This window comes from Phyllopteryx taeniolatus, chromosome 20 (assembly GCF_024500385.1).
Source record: "Phyllopteryx taeniolatus isolate TA_2022b chromosome 20, UOR_Ptae_1.2, whole genome shotgun sequence".
Classification (NCBI taxonomy): domain Eukaryota; kingdom Metazoa; phylum Chordata; class Actinopteri; order Syngnathiformes; family Syngnathidae; genus Phyllopteryx; species Phyllopteryx taeniolatus.
This window is the reverse complement of record NC_084521.1, coordinates 9481339-9508835: the sequence shown is the minus strand read 5'-3', so window position 1 is coordinate 9508835 and position 27497 is coordinate 9481339. Positions and strand designations below refer to the sequence as shown.

At 39.7% G+C, this 27497-nt stretch overlaps 3 protein-coding genes across 29 annotated transcripts in view; 1 reads left to right on the top strand and 2 right to left on the bottom strand.

Annotated features, from left to right (window-relative positions):
- The window catches only part of prkdc (protein kinase, DNA-activated, catalytic subunit), a 36458-nt gene extending 32524 nt beyond the window's left edge, over positions 1-3934 (bottom strand). The window contains exons 1-11 of the mRNA XM_061757437.1: positions 3622-3934; positions 2667-2743; positions 2490-2594; positions 2270-2344; positions 1976-2084; positions 1756-1868; positions 1371-1470; positions 1190-1245; positions 500-530; positions 263-420; positions 41-187 (exon numbers count right to left, since the gene is read on the bottom strand). Of these exons, the coding sequence (XP_061613421.1) occupies positions 41-187; positions 263-420; positions 500-530; positions 1190-1245; positions 1371-1470; positions 1756-1868; positions 1976-2084; positions 2270-2344; positions 2490-2594; positions 2667-2743; positions 3622-3787 (1137 nt within the window). The 5' untranslated portion in view covers positions 3788-3934. The remainder of the gene's footprint in view (positions 1-40; positions 188-262; positions 421-499; positions 531-1189; positions 1246-1370; positions 1471-1755; positions 1869-1975; positions 2085-2269; positions 2345-2489; positions 2595-2666; positions 2744-3621) is intronic.
- A 1878-nt stretch (positions 3935-5812) lies between these two features.
- Positions 5813-12631, bottom strand: LOC133469882 (cAMP-responsive element modulator-like). Of its 2 annotated transcripts, XM_061757440.1 has the most exons (6): positions 12495-12631; positions 12047-12191; positions 10442-10456; positions 10224-10292; positions 7572-7680; positions 5813-6414 (listed from the first exon to the last, which is right to left on the bottom strand). In XM_061757440.1, exons 1-6 carry the CDS (start codon positions 12504-12506, stop codon positions 6270-6272), a joined length of 495 nt encoding a protein of 164 aa, XP_061613424.1. In that variant the 5' UTR covers positions 12507-12631; the 3' UTR covers positions 5813-6269. The 2 variants fall into 2 exon arrangements, with proteins under 2 accessions (XP_061613424.1, XP_061613425.1); XM_061757441.1 differs by lacking the exon at positions 10442-10456.
- Positions 12632-21137: 8506 nt separating this feature from the next.
- Positions 21138-27497, top strand: part of svila (supervillin a) — a 68135-nt gene continuing 61775 nt past the window's right edge. For 14 of the 26 annotated variants that reach the window (XM_061758047.1, XM_061758042.1, XM_061758041.1 and 11 more), the window contains exon 1: positions 21144-21300. In XM_061758047.1, the coding sequence (XP_061614031.1) occupies positions 21201-21300 (100 nt within the window). In that variant the 5' untranslated portion in view covers positions 21144-21200. Of the gene's footprint in view, positions 21301-27497 lie in introns of all 26 variants that reach the window. The other 12 variants (XM_061758027.1, XM_061758025.1, XM_061758023.1 and 9 more) reach the window with 3 other exon arrangements.

The following is a 27497-nucleotide window of genomic DNA, read 5'->3' as shown; positions in this document are numbered from 1 at the left end:
ATTACTGACATTCACTATTGCCCCATGCGCACAAACTTACCGCTGCAAACAATCCATATCCTCGTATGGCAATGGATAGTTCTTTGTGGGTTGACTCCATGGTCTTTATGATGCTGCAAAACTTTTGCATGAAAAACTTCAACTTGCTTTTGTGCTCTTCAATATTTTCCGCCACGAGCATGGAAACCTGAAAAACAAATTCAAACAGCTTTATTAAGAAATTTGGTGCAATGTGGAAAGTCTAGTGAATGAAATTATTCACCTGCTTGAGGAAGGCTTCGAGTGCATAGTAACTGTTTTTTTTCATCTCATTGTTGATGTGACCACAGAGCTTGGACATGGCATCAAACACCTCTCTGTAGTGGGTTATGAGGCTACGGCTGAACTGGGACGCATGTCTGGAGAACAATCTAAGCCCAGCTGTTTAAGAAACAGAGCTATTAATAATTATTAATCAGAGTGTTTCAAAATCACAATGACACGAAAAGCGTAACCTCACCAAACGTGACAGCATATCGACTCATTTCCATCTAGAACAAAAGTTTTTTTTGTGATTGACAAAGTGAATTTTCAGATTAACAACACACTATATTTCAAATACTGTTCAGTAGATTGAACCTGTACAGCAATACAACAAATATACCCCATACACGATGATGTAAATACACGTTTTTATTTGTTCATTATTAAAATAAAACAATTAACCAATTATATGATGAGATGAATGAATAAAACAATAATTTGCATATTTTATTTGAAACAGTTTTAGGAAAAAACATTGAGCTTAAAAGAACAATTATTACAGGACTTGTGTTAATGTAAATGGGATGGATTGTAGCCCCCGGGCCATATTTTGCCCACCCCTATTTGAAACCATGGCAAACTAGACCCACAGTAAAACATATTGTTCCATTAATCCCTTTCTGACAGTGTCACTCAATGCATTGCTGACATTGTAAAAGGGGAATACTGTATTTGGAAGCATTCTCCTGACTAGATTATAATATTACTACAGCTACTACTAACAATTATAATACAAATAACAATTATAGTAATACATTTTGTTATACAGAGTTTTCCAAAATACTCAAAGATGGTTGATTGTTGCAGTAGGATGAATAAAGGTACACAAAGTAGGCAGCCCTTGACACCACTGTGTGTTCATGCTCGCGTTCCCAAGGGCATTTACCTGTGGATTTATCGCCTTTAGAGAATATTGAAAGATTTCGTTGGATGTAGCTGGGTCTAAAAGTCAAAGACACACACTGGTCATTTATCCAACAGACAAAACTGAATAATAAAGAGATGTGACAAAATATAGGCAAAATTTCCGAATCGCGTTATGCAAGTAACACGGCTCCAGAGCTCACCTTCCTCCATTGTTTTAGTGAAGTTAACCATGAGAGCAGTAAGTCCTCTCAAACATCCAGCAACTACAATCAGTTTGGGCTCCTTTGTTGTAGAAGTCATCTGCAAAAATGACAGTAAACAGCAACCGTAAAAATAAATCAACTAAAAAAAGGCCAAATTGAAGCTGCAAATTGAACAAAGCAACACAGTGACAGTAACCGAGCTCTGTCGCGAATAGTGAAAATGTGCGAATAACTGATGCTTTACCCAAATAAAGGCTTATACTTAAAGAGGATTTACTGGCCTTGGTGGTGGTCTGTGCCCTATGATCTAGTTTCTGTTTATTTGTGAACATGGCAAAAAAAAAAAAAGATAACAGTACAGTTGTCTTTTAAGCTGCAATACCTGCTCTTTGAGCTCCCCCCGATAGGCTTTGTAGAGTTTGTCTGAGTAGTTGACCATCTCACTGGGGTGAACCTCTGCAACAACTCCCAGCAATTCATAGATGGTGCTAAGGACTACAGAATATTTAAAAAAAAAAAAAAAAAGGAAAATAACACCTCTTAAAGAAGCATTTCCAATGATAATATGATTGATAATTCATCATTATAAGTCAAAAACCTACCTGAATCTGGAAGTTTGCTCTTTTGACAAAGTTCGCTGTAAAATTTTGTGAATATGTCACCAATTCTCAACTCCGCCACCACAGTGGAAGCTTTTGTTGTTAGGAGAACCTATTGAGTACAAGTTGTTAATTACCAGACTGAGGCTCATGAAAAGCAGTATCCCCAAGTTCTTTATCTTTAAGACTCTCACTAACACGGACAGAGGATACATTTTATGCATTTGTAAAGACGTGATGCTATTCAGGCAGTACAAAAGCTTGATGTCTGATAAAAATAAAAAAAATAACACCAACCTTAATAAGAAGTTCCAGTACTGCAGTCCTACTTTTGGCCATTTTTTCCTTTGTATACACCATCATACATGTGTCCTGCAGGAAGGAAAATAAGTCACATTCTTTTATTGAGCATTTCAGTCAAAGTTTTTGTTACGTGCAGCTCTCAAGGGTGGTGGGGTTTGCAATCAGTCCTATAAAGTAATGTTTTAAATAATCTGGCAGTCCAAAGAAGACTTACTCTTATGTCAATGGCGTATGTCGTCTCCCACCCTTTGACCTTCGGAGAAAGCTTGTCCAAAAACTTCTCCAAAAAAACCAATGTCTTAATTCTGGCATCCCGTAGCTGGGGGGAAAACATTTCATGACATTACTAAACAACATGAGACATGTTTTCTAGTTGTATCTTGGTTCGAACCTCATTTTCTGGCAAAGACTTCTTGAGGAAGGCGAGCAGCCCACAGTCTTTTGAAAACAGCAAAGATGTCTGTAAGGCTTCGAGACAGAATAAAAGGGAAATGTTTTCATTTGCACAAGTAATTTCACCCCCTACCCCCATGAGGCTGCCTTCATCACATATTTTTGGCACGTGCAGTAGTCACCAACATTTCAGCAAAGTTACACTCCTACAGTACATACATACATTTAAAGTGGTGTTAACAAGACGACATTATCGGTCCAAATGGACACTTTCCCACACTCTTGTATAAGATGACCCGTCTAAACCTTTGTCTTAGTCAACTTCTGTTTCAGTGCAATTCAAGTGTGCTTATGAGCAAAGGAATTATTATCTCTATTAATCCGAACTAATTGAAACGTGCCAACTTGACTCGTGGTTGTTGAAACAGGCAACTGTATTGAAAGCCGTTTGAGCATGTATACGACATCCTTGATATCCAGCTGAAGGTCCTTGTGCTAAATGATCGGACAACTACATGTTACTGATGAGGAAAAAACTGTGCACTAGTTGACATTTGTGCACTACTAGTGACACACTAATGTTAACTAGTAAAACATTTTAAGACATCAATTGTCAACGAGTGCAATGTACTACTAGTGAGGACAGAGAGCACACTAGTTACATGAAGCTGAAAATGGATATCAAAGACAAGTGCATAAATGTTCAAAAGTCTTTTCATACAACTGGACTCTTATTGGTTGTTGTTTGAGTCCAAATTCCTCGATTCAACTGACTAAGAGTTGAACAAAACTTTGTTGAGAGGACTGTTCCTCTGTATAACGCCACCTATATGACTGTTCCATTGAACTTGTACTGTAAACAACGTGTTCATTGTTGACATAAGCAAAGCTCCATTGGCGTTGGAAAATAAAGACTCCTGTCAGGTTGGCGCTACGTTTTTTTTTTTTTTTACCAAGTTCATTGTCGGTGGGTGTTAGCATGCACGTGTGGCCCAGGTCTCCCACTAGATCTTGACATCTCAAAGACGCACGACGGGTGTCCTCGTCTGCGAGTGACTCGTGAAGTTTCAAGAGGATCCCGTGAATCCCTCCGGCGGCGTTGCTTTGCGGAAGAGACATTGCTGAACGAAGGTAACATGAGCAACCATTACAAGTGTCGCTTCGTTACTTCACATCGATGAGCAGCCAGTGACTTGAAGCTACTGCAAAACAACAATGCACGCCGCAATCCAATCTCGTACCCGGAAGACTTAAGGACAGGAAACACACTCGCGGGTTTTCAAAATAAAAGTCAGATTTGGTTAACCATTCAAAGTGACCGGAACAATGACTACTCCTTGCGGCATTGTAGTAGTATGTGACGTGACCATTTCATTTTACAGTATAGTGCTGTTTACATTTTATTCTACGCAAATATATTTTCAGGAGTCATAGTTTTTAATAAGCTTGTTTAAGCAAGCAAAACAAAAAATCACAGTCTGATAATACATTTTTACTCCCATTTATATTTCAATATTTTTCACAGTAACGGTATGACATACATTGGTAGCTGTAAAAACACGTGCAAAAATACATTGCTCACCGACTGAATATCCCATGCATGTAGTACAAGTACAGTAGTAAGTCCATTTGTAAGTAAATCGAGACAAGATCATTATTTTAGTATACGGTATGTCATTTTTGTGACATTTGTGTTGTTTTCCGTGATTTTCCCAATTCAAAAAAATTGTTGGCAAACAGTGCTTTAGACAGCAAACTGGATATGAAATCAACATCTCTGCTGGTTGCAGCCAAGTCATGCACTCCGTTTACCTCACTTGCTTCAATGCGTCGAGCTCGCTGCATCCAAGTCTTCTGTATGAACCATGACACTAGCAATGTCCCTTAATAATCAAAGGTAAAGTGAAATTAATGTTGTATTGTCTGCACTTGTCGTCAACAGGGAACAAACATGACATAACCTAACAACATTTTGGATTTTAACATTTAATGAAAAGCAGGTAGTGTTGAGCGTGACACATAGGCCTGACATAAACCCTCCAACCATCCATCTTCTACTGTATACTGCCTGTCCTTTACAGTTCGTATTGCATTTCACTGGAGTATTCGGGTGTATAAAATCTTGCAAGTGGTGTGTGTAAGGCCTTCTCTGTTGGCCCAAAGACTTTTACAAGCACAACCTTTTCTAGTGTTTGTTCCGTGAAATTGTATTATTTCCAATTGTCTTCTCTTTATTTCATAGTGTTTTTCTTGGCTGCACTGCTTCCAGTCGTGTTTTATGGAAGTAACAATCTACACGGGGTCTTCAGAATCTGTAGTGCTGGCCGCTGTAATTTAAAACTAGTAACAAGAGGACTGTTTGTTTCTTTTACCAATCAGATTTTAAATTGGCCCTCAATGATATCAGCATTTGTCCATCTCTGAATGGTTGGTCAAAGAAAAACTTGTTACAAATTCCACTAGTAAAACACCTGCAGTGTTCTGCACACATTTACACGTTTAATGATAGCCATCTCTGGTATAGGATGTATTTTATTGACATTGTTTGTCATGTAACTTGATAAAACAAATATTCGGAACTGGTCCAGATTATGTACGTTATATTGTTTCTGTAATTGCGACGCGACAGTGGTGGTATTAAGTGGTGGATTCAATCGGGGAAGTCCCCATACTGAAGACTCAAGTACCAAAGGCAAAGCTCGTCCATGTCTTACATGTCATCATCTCCAAATTTGATTGTATTCCTTAATGGTCCTCGGTTCACGTTCCTCCATGTCGCTGATTTTTACCTCTCCCTGTTTACATTTTTTTCATATTGTGTTATGCTCCGTGGTGGTTGAAAAAAGTAAGAAGCCTATTTTGACAAAGCAAGTAGTAGAGATGTTTTCAAATGTATGGCATAAAAGTAAAAAGTCGGAAAAATACTCACGCACAGGTCAATAAGTACTGCAGCAAAGTGTTTGCACTTTGTCACTTCCCACCACTGTCTTATTTGGCTGGGCCTCGCTGTGGTGTTTATTGTTCTGTTGCATTTGCATGTGGGGGGTGTCTATCTGTATTTGAGACGGCCGGTCCAGATATCGTGACACAGTTTTAACGGTATATGTTATCTGACCTCTTTGCAAAGATGATAAAATGTGTAAACTCTTTTTTCCTTTAAAATGTTTATTTCAGGTATTCTCTGTATTAGAGCAAGTCATTTTTTCACAATATCCTTCCAGTATGATTCTTGCACAATACTAAGAAGCTATCATTGGTAAACACATTGAACTAGTTCTCTTTATTGATATTTAACTCAATTTCATACATAAGAAATTCTATTATACACTGACAATTTCCCCATTGCCTGCATTATGGCAGGCATTATTCATTGGGATTTTTCAATTCCAGAAACCTGTCAAAATGTCACTGAATGAGTTGCTGACTTTTGTATTTAATGTGAACTAACATGACAAAGGGTCACTGAAGCAAAACACTCAAGTGTATTATTCAGTGCATTCTGTACAGATCTGTCCCAATAATAAAATAAAATAAAATAAAATAAACATTTTATATGAGCCAGAGCAATGCAGCAAAAGGATTCCAGCCGGTTGTGAGTTAATTATTGGAATTTCTGTTGACCATGCATCTTCCAAGTTTTAAGCTCTTCCTTCAAAACCGAATTTTCAGTTTCAAGCTTTTCCGCACGTTTCTCAAGATCTTGAATATAAACTTTTTTCCTCCTCCTGTATTCACGGGCAGCTTCCCTAGAGTTACAAATGAAACAAATTCACATGTATTAACCGGAGCAAGTATAAATAAAATTTGCCATTTTCTACGAAGTGTGCTGTTCAAGGTCACGGGTGAGCTGGAGCAACCGACTTTGTCGAAAGGTGGGGTACAACCTGGGCTATTCGCCAACAAATTACAAGGCACATATAAAAAACCATTAGCGCTCGCATTTCTAGCTTATTCTATGCCCGAAACCCAATCGTCTACGAGGTGGTGGGGCTCCTGATTGAAAATGTTCAAGTCGTGTGTGGGCCAAAGTGGTGAGGCACATTTTTGTTCAGGGGCAAATTGGGGTGCACAGAGGGCACATTTTTCACATAGGTGCACACAGCGTAAAAAAAGGGGCACATACGGAAAAAAAGTCAGCACCTCTGACAATAATACTATTGTTAAACGCTGTATTTGTGAAACAGCACTTTTTCTTCTATTTTTTAACGTTAGCGCTACCTGCAGAAAAACCTTACAACATATAACATGAATATGCTGGTTGTATCTAGGGTTGCAAAGGTTCTGGTAAATTGATGGAAAGTTTTTGTTAAATCTCCATGAGAAGATGAGGAATATTTGAAATATTCCGAATTGGAAACTTTCCATGGGAATTATGAGAATTGTGGGTAATTAACTGAGAATTGGGGGTCATTTAAAGGTATCTGATTTAAGCATAAATATAAACAAATCAATTCTTTAATTGAAAAACAAAAACAAACGCTGAGTGAAATATTACTCTTTCCCCATCCCAACTCAATAAAAATTAACAAAAAATGCACCCCCATCCAAGTCTCACACAAAATGTTAAGATTAAAAAAAAAAAAAAAAAAAAAAATCCCATTCAATATGAAAATAAAAAAGCATCTTCCCTCAAGCATTATGGCTAACCCTGTCAGGCAATTCATATTCAACTATTCTTGCATGAGATCTGGTTTTAATCCGGATTAAGTTCCCCATTAGGAACACAGCCTTCAATTTTTAGTTTATTCCCATTGATTACCATAAATTCCAATATGGAAAGCTTCCAACTTTGAACATTCCCAGAATTTGCAACCCTAGTTTTATCTATTATAAACTATTCTAACCATTAAGATTAATGTAACCAATTTATCATCTAAGCTTATTAGAATGACATTTCCTCTACCTGTTCTTCATCAAGCTGCGTTCTGACTGTTTACGGGGAACACTGCCATTTGGCACAGCCTGTGTGAAAATGGGCCCAGTGTATTGTAGCTGGGAGGCTGTCAGGTCACCTGGGGAGCCAGCAGAGATAGTAAACACAGCAGGTTATTTGTACTCTATTTATGCAGAATTTTTTTTTATGCTAAAAACACTAATTGGACTCATCATCATTCAACTAAACAATCAAGAGTAAAGTGTTTCGCTGCCACATGTTGTTACTGCGCCACTAAACTGCATACAAAGAAATGTATCAATTCAACACTCTGGACTCTTGTGTTGGGCATTTGTGTGCACCTTGTATCTTTTTTTTTTTTTTTTAAAGCTGTGTTAATGCAATATAAATAAACTTTCAATGAGTGGAGATATTGTCAGATTTTAATTTCCAATAAATATATCATTAATATGCTTTAATTAACCATGTCCATTTGGGCCAATTGAAACCCATTACAATGATTAGGTTTTTTTTTTTTTAATTCCTTGCTATTTACTTGATTGAATCATACAATTACTGTAATTGTCATTCTAGACTCAACACATTTTCTACCAGATTATATAATTCAAACTGCAATTTCAAGGGTTCAACATAAAAATGGCTGGATATTTTATACTAATGACAAGAATTCATGTTAGTTAAAAGCTTTTTGTTGTGAAAGGGCAAAAACACAAACAAATCTAAAAAATGACAAGATTATGTCTGCCAGTTGAAAGGGTATAAAATCAAACAAGGCCTAAAGGCTAAATAATAATAAAATAATCAAGTACACCGTACAAAACACAAAGAAGCAATAACACACAATACAACAAATATGAAGCTTAAAAGGTAAGTTAAAATGATCCGGTTAAAGTCACAACCCAAAAAAGACTGACCTTCGATCACAGATACAAGACAGCGTGGATCAGGTAATTTAAACTAAAAGCAGCATCCGCAGACTTGGATGCGCTGCTGCACAATCTGACTCCTCCATTCCTAGATGTGGATTACGTTTAAAATCAGCACTGCTCTATACAGAACCCAAGAGACAACATCAATAATCGACCATGAGTATTAGAGGTCACAGTTGAGTCTCTCTAAACAAGAACGTCTTCACTCTGACTGTAGTTTTCCAAAAGCTCTGTTTTTAAGGACAAAAAAACAAAGTTTGCATGTGGACAAGTGAAGGTGGATGAAAGTGTAGAACCATCTCAAGGATGATCAGAAGAAATGGACAGCACCTGAGTTAAATATATGAGTGGCACAGCAAAGGGTCTGAATACTTATGGCTGTGTGATATTTCAGTTATTCTTATTTCTTTTTAATAAATCTGCAAAAATGTCAACAATTCTGTTTTTTTTCTGTCAATATGGGGTGCTGTGTGTCCATTAATGAGGAAAAAAATGAACTTAAATGATTTTACTAAATGGCTGCAATGTAACAAAGGAGCGGAGATTTTAAGGAGGTCTGAATACTTTCCGTACCCATTGTACTTATATTTACTTTATATTTATACCTATTCATTTCAAGTCAATTACACTTCCAGGATATAAAACTGCAGTCAGAAAGCTACAGTATAACAATCGTAAATCAATTTCAACTGCTGTTGTGCAAATGGGATGAGCAGTACGTGTAAACAACAGGAAATTACTAAGACTTAAGTATTAATGACGGGCTTTATATTCATAAGTGGCGGCCACAGACCATTCCTCTCTCCTGATATTTTATCACTAATTCTTAGCTAGTTTTACATTCTTCCAGAGCCTTCGCCAGTCGTGGTACTGTGTGGTAGTATCCGCAGTGCACATAATTTGCTCCTCCAAGATGGCAAATCAGTTCGTGCTGTGGTCAGAGCATGGAGGAGACACTAGGCAACAGGCCAGTGCACCAGGAGAGGTCGAGGTGGGCTGTAGAGGAGCAATGCCCAAGTCAAGTTGACCCAACAGGCCAGTTGTGTGCATTGTGATTCTGCTCAATCTGCAAAACCACTTGCCCTACTCCCTTCACAGATGACAGTAGGTTCACATGAGCATGTGACAGATGTGAGCATCGCGTAGGAGGTTGTGGAGAACGATGGGTAATTGATGATCTGGGTCGGCAAATCCTTGAAAGGCCACTTAGACTTCCATGTGCTCGCCAGAGGTATCCTGATAGCTGTTGGGCGACAGGATACGATCCCCAGACCCGTCGTCAGACCGTATGTTAGTGCAGTTGGACCTGGGGTATTCCATGACAATAAACAGCCTCACATTGCTGGAATATGTCAGCAGATTTTGGATGACAAAGGCGTTGGCGTTATTTCAGCAGCTCACCCATTCCCCAAACCTGACTCCACCCACGCACCTGTGGGACATTATGCAACATTACACCCATGACTATCTAGCAGCATACTGATGCTCTGATCCAGGTTTGGCACATCCGCCAGGAGACCATCCGTGTTCGTTGTAGGAAATGCATACAGGTTAATGGCTTCCTATTTGACACCATTTTTAGACTGAATCTAGTGCTCAGTGGGTTAATGTTTGTGGTTTCCATCAGTCGTTTGTACAACATTTTGTTATCTACGACTTAAGACTATGCAAACCACTTCAATATTTAATTCATTTTGATGAATTTTCTTTCGCAGTATTTTTTGTATCTTACCTGGCCGTGTAGTTGTCATGGCGATTGGCACAACCTGCGCTCCTTCATTCTGGTAGCAGAATGCAGCACCTGAAAAAGTGTTTTGAAAGCTGGTTGAGTGTTAAATCAGAAATGACTATTTGTAGACCTTGGCTGTGTTGGTGGACCGCCACCCCACCAACAACAATTTCAACAAACATTAGGAGTCAAGTTGCCTCGATTCAACTTCTGCGGATTACCATGAGCTGGAGTATCTACACAGACATAAAGAAAAAAAAACAAAAAAAAACATTTTTAGCAAGCGCATTAGTATTTTTTGATTGATATTGTGACAGTTAAAAAATACTTTGGCAATTATACTATTAGGCTAAGAATATGTTTATGTTTTAAATGTGTTTTCAGTGGCTGGATGCATGGATGTGTTTTAATTTATTGATTATTTTATGTACAGTGAGAGGGAGCAATAGGTATTTGCCAATTTGGCCAGAACATCAGGAGTGGCCATTTTGGCTTTAAAAGTCAATAGAAAAGGTGAGACTGTGTGTGCGTGTCGTGGGAGCACGGCTCCCATGGAACGGAAAACCCCGATTCTTCTTTTATGACTATGCATCAAGCCTTCCATCCATTTTGTAATCATTTTCTTTCTCCATTTCAGGGTCACGCGGAGCCGAAGCCTATCCCATGAAGCTGACTTGAAAATGTGGATGACACTCAATCACAGCGCCTTCTATTATTAGAAACATTTTACTGAGGACCCAAGACAAGCAATGTGTGTACTAGAGGGTTTCCCAAAAGTCAGTATACAGTTCCCATTTTATTTATTTATCTTTTTCAAAAATTGCCACTTGGCAAGAAGTTTGTCTGTCCCCAACTGCAGTTCAGTGCCAGTTTGAGGTTTGAGAAGTGTTGGGGCTGTCTCACTTCTCCAATGCGGAGTACAGGTTATACGCTCCAGGTCTTGAGCTTGAAGCTTTTGAACCATCTGAAGTTGGTATGTGTAAAGCTTTACACTGTATACCTGTCCGAAGCATCCGCTGAATTGATAGTTTGTTGTTCCAGTGCAACCATCCAGATGGGACTTTGTGTGAATGCCTGTTCTAAGAGTTCTGGGTTTTCATCTGTGGTGGTAGTAGTAGGCCTTCCGCTGTGTGATTTGACAAGAACAGATCCTGTTTTGAGACGTTTCCCATGGATAGAGGAAACTTTACTCCACGTTGGAGCAATATGAGGACCATAAAGCCTCTCAAACTGGTGCTTAACTTTAGTCGGGAACAAAAAAATAAACTCTTGCCGGGCAGCAATTTTTCAACACTACTCCAGTGTCAGTTGGTGAGCGATGGGCAAGGGAATGATGATATGCTTGCAAAAACCGCAAAGATTAATTGTCAAGTGCTGATTACCTCACTTCTGAACGATATCTGAATGAAATAGAAACAAGGAAGTTTATAGTGACTTTTGGGATAATCTTTACCTCGTTCCATCCAGGTCCTTCATCTTTTTATTCCACTTTGCCATCACTAGTGCTCCTCTGTGGTGCCAGGACAGTTAATCCATTCGATGCTCACGAAGCTCATGTCTCATGAGATGATGATGATGATGCCACGCGGGATTGTTTGACCTCAAGTTTTTGTGTTACTTTAAAGGCGTATTGTTTTGAGAAAATTCTGGTTATAGGTCAATTTGTATAAAATGGAGTTTCCACTACTTGGTTTGTGCTACCGTAAAGCTTTTTTTTCTGAAACAAATTCTGGTCCAGATTGTGTAAAAGTTTAACTGTACTTGCTTTAAAGGGGACAAAACGGAGAGCTGTCATATTTGGAGACACTAGTACAAACACTTTTTACCTTGAAATCCCGGGAAACAGGGATTCTGGTATGTCCATGGATAGTAATCAGAAGAAGTTGAATCAGACGGAAGTGCCTGTGAGTTCATGGCCATGGCTGACAGGGGCTGCGCGCCCTCAATAGATAAATTGTTAGATGGAGGAGACTAAGGAAAGAGAAAAAAGTATACCAACAAATGAAATCATTATCTTACAGCCAGCATTTTCCATTCATTTGGATGGATTTTCCACCGGCAACTGAACATTCCAATTAAAATATTTTTCTGTATAAACTATGTGTGGATAAAGAACCTAAAACAACACTTTGTTCAATCCGTTTTATAGTAATGTATTGACAACAAGCTATAAATACGACATGACATGACTACTTAACCTAGCTACCTTGGACTGATTTGATCTGAATTTCTATATGACCTTATATAAGGTTAAACAAATTCTAAAATACTCACATCCATTGCCATTAGGAAACTGCCTTCCGTAGGCCTCAGATCAAAATGTTGGGAAAATGCTATGGAGTTTACAAGAGCAATCCCATTGCATCCACCTTGAACTGGAGCAGTATGTCTTTATGAAGTGGCAAACCAGTAATATCAAAGATCAGAAAGTATTGGCTTCAAAGTCATGTGACTTGTGGGAAATACACAGAAATAAGCATTGAAGATTGAATATCCAAACACACCCTCCTTGATTCACAGCCCTGAACAATTTATAATCAGAACTGAAGCAACAATGTTTGGACAGAGTAGAGCAGAAGCCTTCGCTGGTCTCGTAGCTCCCATAGCAGTAGCTCAGCTCGTCCCCGATTTGACTCACCAATTGCCGATTACACAATCATCATCATGGAACAAATTATACGATTAGGTACCACTGTCGAGCAAACTGTTTTAAAAATGGGCGCACAATTCAAAGATAATAAATAAATAAAGGTTAATGTATCAGAAACTGGTCAGGAGGAGACACAAAAGCTCCTAAACGAAGAATAAATGAAGAAGACTGAAGAGTTTTTCTAATTGTGAGAAAGAAAACTCCCAGAACAACTCACATTAAATCATTTGCTTACAGTGAGTGCTTTGGCAGATCGCAGTGAAAAACATTGTCACTTTGGAAAAATCCACCCAGATGAGCAAGTTAAATAGCAGGCAGCTGAGTAACTTCATACTGTGTAGCAGCTGCTATGTGCTTAAGAATTTGTACATAATGTACGTACAGTATGTTAACTTCTAAATCCTGTGTGGCCAGCTGTTTGTAGCAACAACCCTGCACATGGCTAATAAAGTGTTACATGGGACACAATGTACAACAATGCTGTTGCTGTCAACTGCTGTTTTGAATTGTCCAGCATGGCCAACAGTAGGCAACAGTACACGGACTGTTTGCCATCAAGTCATCATTAATTATGGATGGGTGGGGAGACCGGCAGTTGGAAGAGTAACACACGGGTATACTATGTGCTTTGTTTGTTAGTCCTTGAAAATATCAAATTCTACTGCAAGCTTTCGGGAAAAATTGTATGTCATTCGACACCTCCGGATTCGCCTATTCACAGATTTTCTGGGCGGGGGCAATGCAGGTTTTTAATTGAAACCACTTATTGGTGATATATCTCTGCTCATTCAAGGATTTTTTTGGGGGAAAAAAATGCAATGAAATTAAAATTGGGCGTCTATTATTGGCCGATTTTAACTATTTGCAGTCTGCCCCGGTCCCTATCCCCCGCGAATAGTGGGGTACAACTGTTTTTTTAAATATTGGATGTTTTCGTGTTGTCCCAACTCACAGCCCAGTTATGTGAATAATACGGACGAATAATACAGCCATCCTGACCAGTTTTTCTTCTCATGTTTTTGGAAATTTTAGAGGGCAGTTTTTCTCTGCTTGATGATGACTGTCTTCACTGTGTTCTACAGTTCCATACTCCAAAAAAGTTAGGGGTTAGGGCTTCTGGGTAAAATTTGAAGATCTAAAATGCAATATTACCTTTACAGGTTAACCTAATTTGACCTTCTCTTTTATTTAAGTACTTTTTGCACAGTTTGCTGTTCTTTAACAAGGAGCTGAAAGGGAAAATGAACAACAGGTGTCTGATCCATGAATCAACCAATGCATCTCCTGGTTTAATTAGAATTGGCCTTTCATCATGCTGTTCACATTTGGACATAATTGGACCAAGATGTAGCCCTATAGCTCATTCTGCTCTGTTACTGTACGTGGGCACCTAATTTGTTCAAACAATCCTTTCTTTTTATTTTCCCTATTATTTTTGCACAATGTAGGCCACTGTAGACGTGAGTAGTGGGAGAGCGATGTAGGCATGCGCTTGACCACAATCAAATTCCACTTCACACTGACAGTAAAGCATTATGGGAGTTCTTTTCATGGGTGCTGGCAACTTTAGGTGACATTTACACATCTGTAATACTGGAAAATGTATACGATACAGGTTATACCATACATACACTTTGATTGTGTTATCACGTTTATTTTTTATTTTTTTTTAGAAAGTTACATTGTATGTTGCATTATGTAGTGTATGTTGAGACATGAGACTAATTTCAGCAACAGTGTAAAGTGTACTATGTAGTAGTTCTTGATCCTTTGGGTATTATGACAAAAACATGTCAGAGGCATGTTATCAACACACGAGGGAACTGTTTTCAATTGTGAAACAAATTGAATTGTGTCCTTATAAATTATGGAAAAAAAATATTGAGTGTGATTATTAATTTTTAAATACAGTATATGTGGCTCCAGCCCATTCGTGTGTTCTTTATGTTCTTCCACAAGTCAGTTAAAGATGACCTCATTAAAAATGACTGTGTTATATCATTCCTATTGGCTAGTGTCTGAACCATCTTGTACAAGTTGTACAGTGTTGGTCTTTTACAAATCACTTACAGATGTGAATATCTCATCACCTTCTCAGTATTGTTAGAAAAGCAGTCTTGTAATAATAATAAAAAAAAAATCATCTCTGAAATAGATTCAGCAGTTCCAAGGCAAACATGTTTAGTTTTAACACCTGTTATAATTCAATTAGATGAGTAGAACCATGGGTATGAGGTCATATGTATGCTGTAAGAATTTCTCACATGAAGACAGAAAGCAGCAGGGAATCTCCTGACTCTTGTCATGGTTGGATTAAGTTTAATGGCACTTTGTCATATAATTGTTCTTCCAATCAAATTAGTCCATGCAAAAATGTTGACAAACATTTGGGTGGTATTAATATTGTCATCAAAGGGACAAACTGTGTCAGTTGTCATTTAGGAATTGAGGAAGTGATTGGTTTAGGAAGAAAATTATTATTATGTTTATTTTTTTTTACCTCAAACTGAGAAAAAGATCTTTCCCAATCAATGGTGCTTAAAAACAATCCACTTAAACATGCTTTCACAAGCTGTTAAGTGGATGCCAAAGCAAGAGGTACAGTAGACCCATAAACCCTGACTGCAACTCCATTCTATCCAATCAGAAGCCTGAAGAAAGTCACTTATGGAATAAATAAAAGAAATAAAAGAAAAAGGAATCATACATACTGTTTGTGTGTCCTAACAATGTGGTGGAGTTACCCATTTACACTTGAAAGTAAACGAAAAAAAAAAAATTAAACTAACTCAGTAAAATCTACATATATCACGATGACATTCATCCAAAAATACTTCAGCACACTTACTCTTCCAAAACATTGTAATAGAGATCCCAATTCTTTGACCCTCATTGAACATTATCCCATATGTGTCCAAATGAGCCGTTACAAATATCCCTTTGACCTTAAGCCTACTGCTGGAACCATTAACTCATTCCACACACAGTAACTGGAATTTAAAATTGCAACTTGCGGGCATCAAACATAAAACCCAATGGCACAGTAGGAAATTGACCCACTCTCCATTAACTGGTCTTATTAATAAAACATCCATCCATCCATTGTCTTCCGCTTATCCGAGGTCGGGTCGTGGGGGCAGCAGCCTCAGCAGGGAAGCCCAGACTTGCCTCTCCCCAGCCACTTCCTCTAGCTCTTCCGAGGGGATCCCGAGGTGTTCCCAGGCAAGCCGAGAGACGTAGTCTCTACAGCGTATCCTGGGTCGTCCCCGGGGTCTCCTCCCGGTGGGACAACACCGGAACACCATACTCCCAAAGCACCCCTCACAGTACTCCACGAGGGACAGGGTCGAACGCCTTCTCCAAGTCCACAAAACGCATGTAGACTGGTTGGGGGAACTCCCATGCACCCTCGTGGACCCTGCCGAGGGTGAAGAGCTGGTCCACTGTTCCACGGCCAGGACGAAAACCACACTGCTCCTCCTGAATCTGAGATTCGACTTCCCGACGGACCCTCCTCTCCAGCACCCCTGAATAGACCCTACCAGGGAGGCTGAGGCGTGTGATCCCCCTGTAGTTGGAAAAAACCCTCTGTTCACCCTTCTTAAAAAGGGGGACCACCACCCCAGTCTGCCAAACCAGAGGCACTGTCCCCGATGTCCACGCGATGTTGCAGAGGCGTGTCAACCAGGACAGCCCTACAACATCCAGAGCCTTGAGGAACTCCGGGCGAATCTCATCCACCCCCGGGGCCTTTCCACCGAGGAGCTTTTTAACCACCTTGGTGACCTCAACCCCAGAGATAGGAGAGCCCGCCTCAGATACCCCAGACTCTGCTTCCTCATGGGAAGGCGTGTCTGTGGAATTGAGGAGGTCTTCAAAGTATTCTCCCCACTGATTCACAACGTCCCGAGTCGAGGTCAGCAGCGCCCCATCCCCACTATACACAGTGTTGATGGTGCACTGCTTCCCCCTCCTGAGACGCCAGATGGTGGACCAGAATTTCCTCGAAGCCGTCCGGAAGTCGTTCTCTCCGAACTCCTCCCACATCCAGGTTTTTGCCTCAGCGACCACTAAAGCCACATTCTGCTTGGCCAGGCAGTACCCATCAGTTGCCTCAGGAGTCCCACAATCCAAAAAGGCCTGATAGGACTCCTTCTTCAGCTTGACGGCATCCCTCACCTTTGGTGTCCACCAACAGGTTCTGGGATTGCCGCCACGACAGGCACCGACTACCTTACGGCCACAGCTCCGGGGCCTGCCAAGTCGGACCGGCATCTTCCCCCACCATCGGAGCCAACTCACCACCAGGTGGTGATCAGTTGACGGCTCCCCCCTCTCTTCACCCGAGTGTCCAAGACATGCGGCCACAAGTCCGATGACACGACCAAAAAGTCGATCATTGAATGGCGACTTAGGTGTCCTGGTGCCAAGTGCACGTGTGGACACATTTATGCTTGAACTTGGTGTTCGTTATGGACAATCCGTGGTGAGCATAGAAGTCCAATAACAGAACACCACTCAGGTTCTGATTGGTGGGGCTGTTCCTCCCAATCACGCCCAATCATAAAACATAAAAGCGAAAAAAAATAAAATAAATAAAAAATAAAAATACACTCAGCCTGGACTGCTTTATTTGATTGCTGTTGGAAAATAACTTCGTAAGACGGACATTTTGCATAGCTGCCGCTTCAGCGAGGAGGATCACGATTTCCCAAATTCAGCACAACACTATACATTTAAATAGTGTACATATATGTTTTGTATTGTTCTCTATTGTCCTGCTAGGTCAATTTCTGCCTTGATACTGTGATATACTGAACAAGACCATTATTTGGCGCATGAATAATGGCGTACAGTTTCTTTTCTCATGTTATCTTCTGTGACATTGCAATCATGAGTACTTGCTGTCACACATTACATCTTCCTCATCAAACAAACACAAAGGGGGGCACTGCTCCCTGTCAAATGTAACCGCACAAAATGCAATTAAAAGTAATGAGGGTCTGAAATATTGGCCCTGCAGACACAAGTTACAAAGTATACGACATTGGCGAAAAGCCCAGCGATATGAAGAAGAATGGCATACAAAAGAGGTCTTGTTAGCTGCCAGAGTACACTGCCAGTTTGAACTCATTATTGGGGCTAATAGTGGTCACACCGATTCAAAGGGCAGTAACTCCATGACGAAAATGTGCACTTTCGACAACCAGTAATGAGACAAACCACCACCATCCTTATATATTGTTCTGGATCTTCTAGAACAGTAGATTATGGCGTATTACAAAAACTGAAAAGTAATCGCAAGAGTAAGCAGGAGTGTGAGTGTGATTATTCCCATTCAGTGTATCCACACTTATATTGGACAAAGTCAATCTGAATGCAGAGACATTTGATACTGCATCCACATGTATTACCTTTGTAACCTACCTCCAACTGTAATTTATCATGAGTACAGTCATTCAACACTGGATGGCTCATGGACACATCACCAAACAAATACCCCCCCTCCAACGCCACCATAAAGTATGTGCCGCTCACGGACTCTGTCTGTTGCTTGAAAGTGGCTCAGAATCTTCACTTAGCCTAGCTGCTCAATCATGGGTGAAGAAACTCGGTGAGGGGGCATTTATGATGTAAATTAGCGGAGGTGCAGAACGGCGAGCTAACAGACACATTTTCAGAAATAGGCAGCTCACAAAAGATTTCCTTAGTTAATTTGATGGCAAGCCAGACACTCCACAGACCCATCGATTTGTATACAAACAATAAAAAGTAAATGTATGTTCCCTTTAACATTAGCCATGCAGATAAAATGTCCTCCCGTTATAACCTTGTTGCGAAACTTTACTGTGCTCCTTTGTTATCCATGATTATTTTCTATTAATATAGTTATAAGATTACCAATAGCAAACACAATGCATACAAATGGTGCATTGGATGATGATCATATAGTACTTTTGTAAGTAACAGTAACAGAAGAACCAAAGACATGAGAGTTTAATTGGGCACTTCACATTTGGCACACTACCCAGCTCTAAATATTGCATCAGCATTTTTTTTTTCTCTGAGAAAACTAAAGTATAATGTGTATCTGACAGCATATGTACTGTACTGTATCTTTGTCTAATTGTCAACTTACTCTTCGCATAATTCTGGCATTTAAGGAATGCATAATTCCGCAACAACGGTCAACCTTCTCAGCATTGCTGAATATTCAGTGTTTGATTACAGCAACAAAGCATTGCGTTTGAGATCGCTTTCGTGAGTTAAAAAAAAGCATGCTTTATCATTTATGGTTAACACATGAAAGAGATTACATACGAGGGGTCATGTATTGGATGACAGAGGAGCTAAAATGTATGGAATTCATTACAACATCTGCTCCAAATGAACTCCTCTTTTGTGTTTTGCTGCAAAGTTCCACATTCACTAAAATTCTCCTCAGCCACTTTTTGGGATTATTTGCTCCCCAGTCGCCTGTTTCCTTCGGCAACACCCTTCAACGAAAACACCAACCTGGGGAGGATCCCAAGGAGCCGAAGTGAACAAAGAGCAGCGGTGACAAGCGAGTCAAACCAAAGTCAAAGTTTACTTTTCCGCTTCACTGAAAATTCCTTCGTACACTTTGAAAAGTGCTTGTGAGAAACGACGTGTAGCTCCTCGAATGCCACTTTGCCCTTTACAAACCTATTAAGTGAAGGAGTCACGAAGACTGCAAAGACACTAACTCTGCTCAGATTGAATGTTTATCCGGGGCTACAGTACTTTTTAATGGACAGGATATGCCATTAGAGAACGCTGGAAATGGATTGCACATTTGCATTGTGGTTTATGTCATAAGTCGGCACAGGAAAACATTACTTTGCATCTGTGCATCTATATTTGAGTGACTAATGGCTGGATGAGGATAATTTAGTTCAAGACAGCACTTTCACAGCAGAAGTGATGATTAGACATTTTCCATAGAAGTGAATGTAAGTCTAAACATCTATCAGGGGTGTCAAACTCATTTTTGTCTCGGGCCGCATTGTAGTTATTATTTTCCTCAGAGGGCCGTTAGAACAGTGAAATGTTTCATCACCAAATCATTTTATTACCATTACACAACAAATTGAGGGATAACTAGTTTTAAAATCAGAAGACAAGGATAATAGTTTGTTCAAGTATTGTTTAAGTTACTGTAGAAGAAGGGTTTGGTAACAGAAAAATCCAATATCTCAACATTATTGTTTATTATTATGACAATTTGGAATTTGGGTACAGATTTTAGCAAAAATCACAGAAGTTGAAGAGCATGATTTGCTTTCACGGGCCACATAAAATGATGTGGCGGGCGGCATCTGGCCCCCGGGCCTTGAGTTTGACACCTATGATCTCGATGTTAACTAGTAGAATTTTATAATGTCAGTCATTTTCTCACTGTTAAAGATGTCGTTGTCCTACAAGTGCAGACAAAGCGTGCACTAGTACATGGCCCTTGAGGTGGATATCAAGGAAATCAAATAAATGCCGCTCAAAAGGCTTTTCGTGATTCTGTTTAAGCAGCATTTTAGTGCTACTATTAGGGCTCAGGAGCGACTAGTGGCTGTACACACGCCTACTAGTTGGACCTAGTGTTCCTATAGTGCAGCCGAGTAACATTTAATTGTGTACTTGTTGGCCAAAAGTGGCGCTAGCAGTGTAAAAACATTACAAGTAAAATGCAGTCACTGTACTTGTGTGGTGAATTGTCTTACTAGAGGAGAAGGAGTCTACTAGTACATGAACCTTAGCTGGTTATCAAGAATATAGAATACATGCTTAAACCTTCATATGCTTGGAATTTTCTTCTTTTGAGTCATGTTTCTCACAGATCAGCAAAGGCACACATTCACCCACTACTTCCATCACTGTCAATTTCCCATCTCGATGACAATTCGGGAATTTCTGTCCACAAAAAGAAAAACTCGGGCTTGCTTGACCACAAGAAGAATGTAGAGGAAGCGCGTAAAGTCGGAGTTGAACAACACATATCAACCGGATGTTGTGACCTTCTCTTCAACATAAAATCAATACTAAAGCCATAGTATTTGAGTGGAAATTGACATCTTTGACGTTATCGTTGTAGAAATCGAGGGAATAAAACCAAGTAATTAAAAGTAGACACAGCATGAAAAGCAGATTCCACGAGAAGCAAAATACTCACGCAAGAATGCTTTTATTTTGAAGTCTATTACAAGAAGCATATGTGTTCGCCATTAGTGACTTGGTGGAAGTGATTAACTTCATGGTGGGCGGTGTTTCAATGTAAATGACAGCGGTTGCATGTTCGCTTTTGGACGTACGTGTGCATGCGGGATGTTCCACAAGTTTGTTTTTCGCCGTTCGTCGGGTCGACTGGCGTAACAGTTGACGTGAGTCAACACACGCACACACACAAAAAAGCCACAGGTAGGTTTGTCTTTCTGCTGGTTGCTTTTAAAACAATTAGCTGTTCAAGTAGTTTCTTCACCTCAAACAAGCGGCTGAGAAAAGTTCGGAATAATCGTCGCATCCACTCGCTTGTCATTGAAACGTCACGGACCGTGCTGGAGTGTTATTGACGAAAATCTATTTTGTCTGGTGTCTTTAAAAACAAAACAAACAAACAAACAAAAAACTTTAGGTAAAGACAAATGAGCTGTTCATTACGAGGATCTGCAAACTCCATTCAGGTGATCATGCAGCCCCTCGTGACAGGTGTCAAATATTCTCATTAGCCATTAACCATTGAAATATAAAGAGTGCCTCTTACGCCAACCCAAATTATATATAATAGATTATAATTTAGAGCAAGAAAGACTTGCTCTAAATTTAGAAAGACTTGCACACCAATTTTATTTTATTTTAAGAATGTAGTCTAGCTGTGCTGCTTTGTTCATTTTCCAGTATAGCAAAGGCCTTCTGTAATTTCAAAAGAGTGCATAACATCAATTACCCCGTTACTTTTAAGGTCAGGTTTATGGAAAGCGTGCTTGAGCATTTATTCGACATCTTTGATAGACAGTCATTAAGTCAATTTACTAATATGATCTTTGTCCTCACAAGTAAGACAATTCAGTGGACTAGTCAAGTGAAATCAAGTTTATTTGTATAACTGTCAAATAACAAAAGAGTCTCAAAGGGCTTCACAGTTAAGTTGTCAATGATTGACGACATCGCCTACTCTAAACCCCCAATTCGGGCAACGAAAAACTCAGAACCCCAATTGGGAGAAAAAAGAAAACTTGAACGGGACTGCAGATTGGGTGGGGGTGAGCCCCCTTCCAGGATGACCAGGCTGCAATGGATGTCGAGTGGGCACGGTTTATCACATAGTCTGGGGCTGTACAATGTTCATTAAGTTGGCATAAGTGTCAGTTTATGAACAAAAAAAGCGGCGAAGGGTAGATTCCTTCCGTGGTTCTGCCTCAGCACCTGGCCCGGTCTGTCGGAGCAGAATCCTCCATGGCTGTGACTGCGGGGGACGTGGTCCACCTCCAGATCTTGTCCTGGTTGGTCGGTGCAGAACTCAAACGGCAACGGTCAACGTCACCTAGCCTTCTCTCTGAACAGGAGATGAGGAGGGAGGAGATTGGACAAGCGGCAGTAAAACAGGCCTACATTTACTTTAACTAAATGCCAAAGAGTAGAAGTAAGTCTTAAATCGGGATTGAAACTTTTCTACTGACGTAGCAGCTCTAATATCCGCGAGTAGGGTATTCCTGAGTACTGGAGCCTAAATAGAAAATGCTTGAGATTCGGCGGACTGCACATACAATACAACTAAGTCAGTGAGATAAGAGTGTGCTAACCCATGTAATATTTTGAGTAAGTAACCGGACCTTGAAATCGTATCTCAAGTAGACCGGGAGCCAATGCAAGTTGGCCAGAATGTGGGTGATATGATCGAACTTTCTCGTCCTCGTCAAAAGTCTTGCAATGTTTTGTACTAACTGCAGGATTTTAATACTAGACATGGGTAGACCAGAAAGCAGCAGATTACAATAATTGAGGGGAGACGTGACAAATGCGTGGACTATGATCTGCGTCACTAGCGGCTAGGATGTAGAACGGCGAGGGTGCATTAGTAGAAGACCAGTGGCGGTAATTGGCATGTGCAAAGTGTCCAATTGTGTAGGGGTCAGGGTTTTTTAATATGGGCGATATTACCGTCAGCGTACCCTCCGCCATTTTTTACGATTGCACTTAGTGTAAAACTGTTGTGGTTTTTGAACTGTTCCTGATCATTGAAAATCTGTCGTCAACCCCCCCCCCCCCCCCCCTCCACCAACCTGCAGGGGGGTGGGGGGGGGGGGCATCTAGTACTAGTTATTAGTGAGGCTCAACCGCACTAGTTGACATCTATGCACAATCAGTACTGAAGTGCTATATTTAATTAGTGCAATTTCTTGCAACAGAACTACTAATACTATGTACCATGTAGTTGTCCTACCAGTATTTGAAAAGTTGCCCTGCTAGTGAGGACAAAGAGTGCACTAGTAAATGGACCTTAAGCTAGATATCAAGGATATCAAAGCCGTGAAAATGTATTTGATATAAAGGTTCACCAACTTAAGGTTGTACTAGTAGGCCAGAAGTCGCACTAGTAAAGTGAACTTCCACAGTTCGCGGGGAATAGGAACCAAACTCTGCCTCAAATAGCAAAAATCCACGAGTAATTGCCTACAAATGCCACAAGGTGGTGGCACAGCACTTTTTTGTATTAGAAAAAGCTGTGGCCTCACTAAATTAACCTCCTCGCCTTAGTTTAACAGAGGTGCTTGGTATCAAGAGGTCACCAGATGGTGCCAAAGCAATGTTTTTTTTTTTGTAAGCGAATGTTGGAGGATAGGTTTCCTCAAAAAAAATTCACAAATAGGTGAATTTGAGCATACTGACCTGTGTATTTGTGGGGTGCAAATCTGTAGTGGAAAAAATAAAATAAAAAATCATTACGAGTTACAGTTCTACAAGTGCGCGCCAAATTGTTTTACTAGAGAGTGAGTACATAAACCTAAAGCTGGATATCAAGGATATCGAATAAATGCTCAACAAATGCTCTTTATTCCAGCCTGTAATAAACTCGGCAAACTAAATATCATAATGCTCTTAAGTTGTACATGTTCCCTATTCAGTTATTCCATGACCTGCAGTGCTGCACAAATGTGTGCAATTGTAAATGAAGTTCTGTATGAATTGCTTGCTTACATGCATTACATTATTAATACAACAGACACACAGCCCATTAACTGTCTCAGGTTACTTTTACCACACGAGCTGTCATGGCGACGAAAGTTGCTCTATGAAAATCTTTGGTTCAATCATGCATAGCTTGACAACTCTCACTTTAATGATTTGACTTAACTTTATTTCAAATTCTTGACGTAAAATGCACATTGTTGTCACAATCTGCATGGTGTTGCACGTTACACCATTGAGACACTGTCTATACATTGATAAGCTATCGCCTATATTGAGGCAAAATAAGATCAGATGCCTGTCGATTTTAATTACGTACTTAAGACACACGACCACACATCCACCTATTGTGCAGCTCTGCTGTTTTTCCTCTTCCTTCCTGTTTGACAGGTAATATAATAATCTACCAAAATAAGTAGTCTCTATCAGGTATGAAGATTTTGTGTTGTATCTACACTTAGTTGGACTTATTTATATTTTGGGGTATTTTTGTGCAGCCAGTGTTGTCTTTTAAGATGGTGTACTTTACAGGCTTTTTTCCCCCTGGGGTATGTTTGTGTTGTTCATTGGTTTTGGCACGTAAAAAATGCTCTGCAAGATGGTCAAATTGATAATTGTTGGACATTTTATGGTTTATGCTTGCAATTTGAAAAATCTGATTGCTAATGTATGTTATGCATTGTTTGTGCGGTTGTTTTGTTCTTGATTATTAAAGTTGAGGTGTCAGATGCTGTTGGTGACTGTTTTGAGGTGAACTGAGCCTTGTAATGAGCTGGAAACTCTGAGGGAGTCTTTCTTCACATTCCACCATGTCATTTGATTAGAGATTTTTTTTTCTTCTACCCTCTGAGGTAGAGATCTCTGTTCACTCCAGTAGTGCTCAGAAAATCCCTCTCCAAATGATAAGTGGAGCTCACCTTATCAATATGTGGTATTTTGTCCAATCAGGGGCCTGGAGAAAGTCATTTCTGGAAAAGGCAACAATAATAAAAGCAGTGAATCGATGAAAAGGGAACACGTAAGTGTAACTTGATACTGATGTGGAGTTACTCCTAAATAGTCCTTGATATTTTGTATAGTTTTAAAATGCAACTCATAGCTTTAACTAAATATTTTGTTAATGCTATGAGTTCACAAAATGTGAGCTGATCGTCACGTAAGTCACACTAATAGACAAACATTCTGCTTAAAGTAATACAACCCAAACAATTGTTTTCATGTTTTTGTTAGACACACCATTTAAACATTCACAGTTTAGGGTGGAAAAAGTATGTGAACTAACGCTAATGACTGCTAATCTGAGTCAGGAGTCGGCCAACCCAGACTCCTATCAATGTGACAAGATTGGTGGTGTTGGTTAAAACTGCCCTGCCCTATGAAAACGTACACTCTTTTTGGGTTTTATATTCTGAAGAAACATTGCCCGATGTGAACCATTCGTCGCCCAAAACAGCACTGAGAATACCTACGACTAAATTAACTTACATGAAGGCACAAAATTCTCTTTTAAAACCCTTGTCTATCGGTCAATGATAAAACAGATTGTCTACAAATGGAGAAAGTTCGCTGTTGCTTCTCACCTAAGGAGTGGCCACACTGCAAAAATGATTGCAAGAAAAATCCTAGTGTTGGCTCAAGACTTACAGAAATATGTGACACATGGAAATAGCTCCCTTGACAAATCTACAAGAAGGAAAACATTGAACAAGAATGGATGTCATTGGAGGACATCATAGAGGAAGCCACTGCTGTGCAATAAACAATTGCTACAGGTTTGAAGTTCTCAAAATAGCATCTGGATGTTCCACAGCTCTACTGACAAACTATTGTGTGGACAGATGAAACCTAAATTGAGTTGTTTGGAAGGAATGCAGCACGGTATGAAGTATGGCGGAGGGGGGCATCATGCTTTGGGGTGCTTCTCTACCGCAGGGTTTGGACGCATTGCTATCAAGTTTATCAGACATTTTTCAGACCCTAAGACCAACTGTCTGCCAAATGAAGCCCAACAGAAAATGGATGACGCAATAGGGCAACGACCTAAAGGTTTAAAGTGTCAAGGACTGAATGTTTTCACCAGAAGAAAATACAACTTCTGAAGTGGTCTAGTCAGAATCCTCCTGACCTCAAAGCACTTGAGAGACTGTAGCATGGTCTCATTAGCAATTCACACCAGACTTTCCAAGAACATCGCTGAACTCAAAAAGTTTTTTAAAGAGCAATGATCATTTTCAAGATTTCTCCAGACTGTTGTGCAGATCTGTTGGCAACTACTGGAAATATTTGATTGAGATTATTACTGGCAAAGGTGGCTCAATCTGTTACTAAATCCAATGATTTGCATAATTTTCTACAATATACTGTGATGTTGTGTTCAGAAAAATATAAACGTTATTAGTTTACAGAAGCTGTCTATTGTTGTCACTCAGATGAAGATAAGATGCTATTTTATGACCAATTTATGCAGAAAATGCCTGAGGGGGTCACACATTTTTTTGCAACTGTATACTAGCGTTATCTTTGATGTTACACTATGGCACAGCCCTTATGTCCTAATGTTCCTGTGGACATGGCTTAAGTGGTGGTGGTTTAGTTTTTTCCCCTCTTCAGTGAGGGAAACTGCCAGAATAGGTTTGTTGCATAAAGTCTGTTGCGTGTTACGTCATTTATTTATTTATTTATTTATTTTTTATGGAGGGCCCAATCCATAAAACTCAAGCTTTGGCTTCACGTGGGCCCTTTTAAGGAGGAAAAAGAGATGGGAGACAGACTGGCAATTGGAAGCAGATGCACAACTTCTGGGAGACCAAAATGGTAAAGAGGCCCCACCTGTCATTTTCATGGACAATGGATTTTAATTTTTTTTATTATTAATTAATAATTTTGTTATTTTTAATGTTGTGTGTGGGTTTTGTCCCATCAGTTTGACTAACCAAGACATCGTGTAGAAAGTGTGGTTTGGGAGGGCTAAGTTGCCATGACTTTGAAGTTAAAACATGCAAAACCGCAATGTTTTGTAAGTCTATAACCCTCAACAACCACACCTCTTTTGTTCTCACTATTTTCCCCCACAACGCTGTGTTGTTTTCAGATGTTTACTATTTGTCTTTGATCAGCTTTTTAGGCAAGGCAAATGTATTTATAAAGTACATTTCATTCACAACGTAACTCAATGTGCTTTACATGATTAAAAGCATTTATAAACAAAGACCAAAAGACAAAAACAAAGTACAGAAAAATAAAAGAAAGCTTACTAAAATACAGTACAGTGCAAAAAAGACTAAAAAAAGATGAAAATGCTCAATTATGAGAATAGTTTTTAAACTGGATTTAAAAACATTGACACTTCACTTCTGTTTGCAACTTATTCCATTTGTGTACACCATTACAGGTAAATGCTGCTTCACCATGTTTGGTTTGGGTTCTGT

What these genes read in the sequence shown, in the direction of transcription:
- LOC133469882 (XM_061757440.1), bottom strand. An exon ending in CATGACAACTACACGGCCAG is followed by an intron (nt 7,681 to 10,223) that starts GTAAGATACAAA and finishes CTGGCTCCCCAG; the next exon opens with GTGACCTGACAGCCTCCCAG. An exon ending in CGCAGCTTGATGAAGAACAG is followed by an intron (nt 6,415 to 7,571) that starts GTAGAGGAAATG and finishes TTGTAACTCTAG; the next exon opens with GGAAGCTGCCCGTGAATACA.